Source organism: Musca vetustissima, unplaced genomic scaffold, assembly GCF_032173495.1.
Source record: "Musca vetustissima isolate MV318-11 ecotype Yass unplaced genomic scaffold, APGP_CSIRO_Mvet_v1 utg45100, whole genome shotgun sequence".
In the NCBI taxonomy this organism is placed as follows: Eukaryota; Metazoa; Arthropoda; class Insecta; order Diptera; family Muscidae; genus Musca; species Musca vetustissima.
Window position 1 is genome coordinate 29,507 of NW_026886398.1, and position 6,139 is coordinate 35,645.

Genomic DNA, 6,139 nt, shown 5'->3' on the forward strand with positions numbered 1-6,139 from the left:
TCCAGCACTGTGGTTTCTTTTTTTGAATAAAGTGCGGAAGACATACTTACTACATACATACTTATACAAAATCTAACAAAAACTATTATTATACTATTTTAATTGTTGAATAAATTTTTAAGAACAAATGTTTAAATATAATATATATAGATATATACATTTTTTGATTGCATTAGAAAAAATATTTGAGTTTTGATTGGTCTTAAAATATTTCACCGGAAATCGAGATTTTTACCGATGTTTGTGAAATGTACAAAGAAGCTAACGCTATTTTGACATTTGATCATAATAAATAGGTAGAGATGGTATTTACCGGGTAAATACCCAAGCGGTGGGTAAATGCCCATTTGCGGGTATTTATTTTGACCGCCTATGTCAAGTGGTCCGGCAGTTAATGAGTTTATACCCAATTTTTGGGTAAATACTCCATACCTTTGTATGGAGGCTACCAGTAAACGTAGACCTACATACATACATTTTTGCATTGACATTTGGTACCCAAAGAGAACACTCTGTGCCAAATTACAGCCACCGTAAAATGTGTCTAATAGACATCGATTTGATACCAGCCCATCAGCCCATCCCTATTAAGTTCTTGCAGGAGTACAATCATATTAGACCTGTCGTACGTTCCTCTACGATCTAGGATGGTGCCGAGGTATTTGGCTTCCAAAGAGAGTCCTAGACCTACTCCATCTATTGTTGGTAGAGAGAACGTTGGAATTTTACGCTTTTTAGTGAATAGTAACAATTATTTCTTAGTGTGATTGACTCCAAAACCATTTCATCGCGCCCACCCTGACAAGCGTACCAGTGCACACTGCGTAATGTCTAATATCCTTGGTAATAATTTTTCCCTAATCACAACTACAACATCATAATACCACGACAGAGGAAATACGAACTGAAACGACCCGAGTCGTATTCGGTGAACGTCTGTCACCTCAGCCCATTGTGTAAAAGCAATAGGTCTGCTACAACAACAACATCATCGGCATAAGCCACTACTTTCGTTCACCATTGGTCAAAGTTAACAAGAATCTCGATTATACTAGAAGCCAAAAAATGGCGATTGCCCCCCGTTTTGTGAAGTTCCTCTGTTGATTAACCACTTCATCCTCCTTGATTATACGACTTTTCAGTATAACATCAATCCAATCCACCAGGGTTGATGAGAGAGAAGAGAGCTAATATCATAAATTCCAAATTTACGTTGTTGAAAGCTCCGTTTATGTCGAGAAAAGACGTCAGCGTGACGTTTGTACTTCTCTCAATATGCTCAATATGTAGGTATGCTGGGATTTGCTGATCTTATTTTTATTAAGTCCAGTAATGTCCTGATTTCAAGATCTAATAAACTTTCCATTGTTTAAAAAAATAAATAAAGACTAATCGGTCTATAGTCTTTCAGTAAAGTGTGACTACGGTTCCCTGCCTTGGGAATGAAGGTCACCTTTATTTCTCTTCACAACCTTAGACAGGCCCCGAAAAAAACTCCCTAAATTTTATTAAAACCTGTTCTGATGCAATCTGCATCGTTGCAGGTATTATACCATCTGGACCAGGAGATTTTTAAGATGGAAAGTGTTAATTGTCCATACCAGTTTTGGATACCTTGTATGGTCTTATATCAGAGATTAATTTGACATGGACAGAGGTTGAATATGATGCAGCAATTTCTGATCCATACCCAAGTCTCTGCTCCCAGGAAAATTAGTATCCGATAGAATATCCAGAGTCCCTAACCCACAATTGGTCCATGTGTCAACCTTTCTTTTAATACTACCGATGGATTTTGTATCTTCGATAATATTTTCATTAACTCCCTTTATCGACTCACTAATGCGTATCCAAGACTCTCGCTGACTTTCTTAATTTCACATTTGTAATTATTGAAAAACTCCCTATAAGTGCCCAAAACTGTTCTATGTTTATATTTATTTGATTTGTTGTACCGAATATTGGAGATAACGTTGTATGGGGGATATTCAAGGTTAGGTAAGGTCTGGGGATGTGCAGTCACTAATGTGGCTGCAGCACTCTGAGACCATCCGGTCCATTGTGATCATCCATGAAAAGTATGGAGAGATCTGTAGGGGAGAAAGGATAAGAAGCTAACAAGAAGTTTTAGGAGGAAGGTGGAATAGTTTCGATGGCTATAGAAATTGGACAGAAAACATATTACGTGCTAAGTTTGCACTTTCCCGACCATTTTAGGTTGCTAATGATGCTGTAGATTAAAGCAGGTTCCATAGTTGAAAAGAAGCTTACAGACGATGAAAAGTGAACACGCTCTAGTCTGTGCCGTCTGCAGGCCAGAACTGGACAGCGACACAGGAGATGCTCCATTGTCTCCGTCTCCTCCTCGTCATCATAGACTCTGCAGTAATCAGTAACATCATGGTCCCATTTACCGGTAAATGTCCTGATATTGCAATGACCATTAATGACTCCTGTCATTACTCTAATTTCAGCTTTGCTCAGGTTCACAGTGAGTTTGTTGACAGAATCGGCCAGATAGATCTTGACACATTGCACCTATGTTCGTTGTGCCAGAGTTCATTGGCTCGTTCGTCGATAGCTAGATCTGTAGATTGATATCCTCGTCTAGCTAATTCGTCAGCTTTTTCATTACCCATAAAGTCACGGTGTCCTGGTACCCAACACAGCCGATAGCTATGAGTGTGAGAGAACCCAAAATATCAAATTAGAACCTCATCGGTTCTATTGATCATTTTGGTGGGAGATTTGCCCAATGATAATCAAAGTTCAAGTTATATCCCATTCTGTTGAAAAGTGACTCAATTCCTCAAAATATCGAATGGGTTCAAATAATCGACCGATATATCCCATCTTCAGTAACAAACATCTTATGATAAGTGGCATATATTGCCACACAATTTCTGCGCTATATAATAAATACGTATTACAAAATTGGATATAGATTTTACTAGTCGGTCTTTCACGAGAGAGGATCTATATAGGTTATAGAGTCTCTGGGTGGAATAGTGCCAGGGCAAATTAAAATTGGATACTTTCGAATATAAGGATGCACAATAATAAATGATTAACAGGAAAATTGATTTTATAACCTTTGTGCAAAGGGGTTACACCAACTAATGATGAATTTATTATCATTACTTTTCTACTTGTTTGACCCCTTTGTTGGTTACCAGTTATTTAAAAAAAATCACAGTTTTCAGTTTACTTACATACATATTTTTCTATTCACAATTATTTACTTGATTGTTCTCATTGTCGGATATCCATTGAATTCACACATCCCATTTGGTCATTTCTTTATGGGTTTTATTTCGTGTAATAACAATTTAACATATTTAAATTAAAAACAAATTAATTTTTATTCTCTTCACTATCTGCGGGTGCTGTTGTTTTACTAGCATCGCCGCCATCAGAACTTTCACTCTTAGCATAAACATCTAAAATATTTACAAAATTCTTTTGGTGGGCCTCCAAATTTTGCACCAACGATGTACCGGCCATATTCAATGTTTGTACAAGTTCAGCTTGAGCCGATTTCAAACCTGGCAATTGAGCATATTGCATAAATTCATTACGGCTCAACAAAGTGTCATCGACAATACCGGCTATTAAAAGCATTTGTGGTATTTTACGTGTGATTTTCAACAATTGTGCCACCTTAGGTTCTGGCGAAAATACTAAACAGGTTTGGGCATCAAACAAAGGTAATATCGCCTCGAAACGATTTCCCTCCACTGCCTTACGGACAATTTTCTGGCCATACTGTTTCAATTGCATATTTTGTTTGTGCAACAAGACACGGGCATCAAAGTAATCATCCGATTTAATGGAGTTAATGTGGAATATGCCCACCATTTTGGAGTTACTCAGCCAATTGTAGACTTCACGAGCAATAATATCATTGTAGGGATTTTCTTGTACTGTTCGCGATTTCTTCTCAAAACAATTGGATACTTTAGGTGGTTCAGGATATTGAGGTGTTGTTACGGCTATTACTCGGGCTCGTTCATAGTGAGGTTGGCGTGGTCGTTGAATGTTGATTTTGGCCCGGAACCGTTGGAATTGCAGCAGAGGATTACTACGTTTCAGCTGATGGAAGAGTTCTGTTGTGGTGACGGTGGTGATGGACCGGCAATAACACAAAAAGAGATGTTATGGTTATACAACAAATGTTTGAGGAATGTGTTGAATTTCCATTTACTTACCAGGTTTGATTAGTTGAGACATGATGACTACGTTATGGTTTTAATGATGGGGCATTTAATTACAAAAGTTTCAATTAATTTAATTGATATTTTGCCTAAAAATTGTTTTAAAATAAACAAAATTTGCGAGAAAACCCCCAGCTCGTGTGCTGCTGCTCCAACGGAATCCAAATAATCGTTTGTACATTAATCGAGGTTATCGATAACGTAAATGTAATGCTGCCTGGCAACCCATCAAATTGATAACATTGGTGGAAGTTCACTGTTGTGAGGTTTATAGCAGATTTACATATTACATTTAAAAAATAAAAATAGTAAAAGCTTGTATATTCTTGCAATACCAAAAAACACAAATTGTGAACATGATTAATGTGACGTATGTCCTATTGAATAGACAATAGAAATTTGCAACTGTAGTTTAATTTTATATTCAATGGTTGCCAAATGCAAAAATGAAAGACGATAACGAAAATAAAAACTTATTTAGACCGTTCTAGAACCTGCAAGAAAATAAAATTTTTTATAACGATGACATTTTTTCGGAATAAAATAGTATATAGCATTGCAGGAACATTTCAATTGTTGCAATTTTTCTTTTCATTTTCTAATTCCAAACAAATATTTTTGGCACAAATTATAAATTTGTATATACACTAACAAACATCAGCTGATTGATTTCAAATCGTGATTAAAAGTATCTGTAATCAGTTAGGGTGTATATCTAGATTTCGTTAATCAAATTTGTTTAAAATCCGATATGTGCAGCATGCAAACACCGTATTCGTTCACCCACTAAAATGAAGAATTTACAAAATATCCAATTTAATAAGCAGATTTTTAAAATTTTATGGAAGAAACATATGTATACCAAATTCATTATTCAGCCGCTAGATGGTGGCATTTTCATATTAAATATTATGAACACCTTATACGTGCAGAGGAACAAGAAAAACCAGTAAAGAAAGTAGTAAAGTCGGTTGGGGCCGACTATATGATACCCTTCACCACTATTGGTATATTAAACAGGACTATTAATATGAAATTGGATGAACTAAAATATGTGATTCATATTTAAATTGATTGAACTAAAATATGTGATATTTATCTAAATGTGAATCGACTTAGATCACTTCATAAACATGACATTCGTTGTTACAATGGGACCAAAGTATGTAAATCGACTTCAAACAAATACCAATAGGTCATCCGTTTGGCTATGTCTGTACTTCTAGAAAACGCAACTACGTAATTCTATGCTCAATTTTATACGTTGTGCAAAATTTGATGTCAATGCCCAATTTACTTAAAATCGGACGAAAATATATATGGAAGCTCTATCCAAATATGAACCGATTTCAACGAAACTTTCTACAGGTTAGGTTATACTAATTTTAGTACGTTTTGTTCCTAACAGCCATATATTGGTTCCTTGGTGCGTCAATTACTTAAAATCAATCGATAATATATAAGGGAGCTATATCAAAATCTCAACCGATATCCCCAAAACTTGGCACCCATAATTCTTGACTAAATTCAGTACGCTATGACACATAAGAACTTTGGTACATTATTTACATTAAATCGGACGAAAAAATATGTATTTAGATCTGCACCGATTTTCAAAAAACTCAGCACACATCATTCCAGCATCAATTCAGTATGCAATGCCAAATTTCGTGCAAATCAAAAGATATATGTGGACTTTGGTGCACCATTTACATTAAATCGGACGAAAATAAATATGGGAGCTATATTTAAATCTTGACCGATTTTCACGAAACATAACAGACATCACCCTATGCTCAATTCAGTACGTTATGCTAAATTTCGTACAAATCGAAAGATATATTGGGACAAAACTATATATGGGAGCTATATCTAAATCTGGACCGATTTTTACGAAACTTGGCAGACATCATTCTAGGCTCAAT

The 6,139-nt window shown here is 35.7% G+C and overlaps 1 protein-coding gene across 1 annotated transcript; it reads right to left on the reverse strand.

Moving 5' to 3' along the window:
- Positions 1–3,354: 3,354 nt before the first annotated feature.
- On the reverse strand, positions 3,355–4,265 carry LOC133333863 (large ribosomal subunit protein uL10m-like). Its single transcript, XM_061542173.1, has 2 exons — positions 4,209–4,265; positions 3,355–4,106 (listed from the first exon to the last, which is right to left on the reverse strand). Exons 1-2 carry the CDS (start codon positions 4,228–4,230, stop codon positions 3,355–3,357), a joined length of 774 nt encoding a protein of 257 aa, XP_061398157.1. The 5' UTR covers positions 4,231–4,265.
- Between the last annotated feature and the right edge of the window lie 1,874 nt (positions 4,266–6,139).

Coding starts and splice junctions, on each gene's coding strand:
- LOC133333863 (XM_061542173.1), bottom strand. CDS start 4,230: ATGTCTCAACTAATCAAACCTG. Junction 4,107..4,208: donor GTCTCAACTAATCAAACCTG/GTAAGTAAATGG, acceptor TCACCACAACAG/AACTCTTCCATCAGCTGAAA.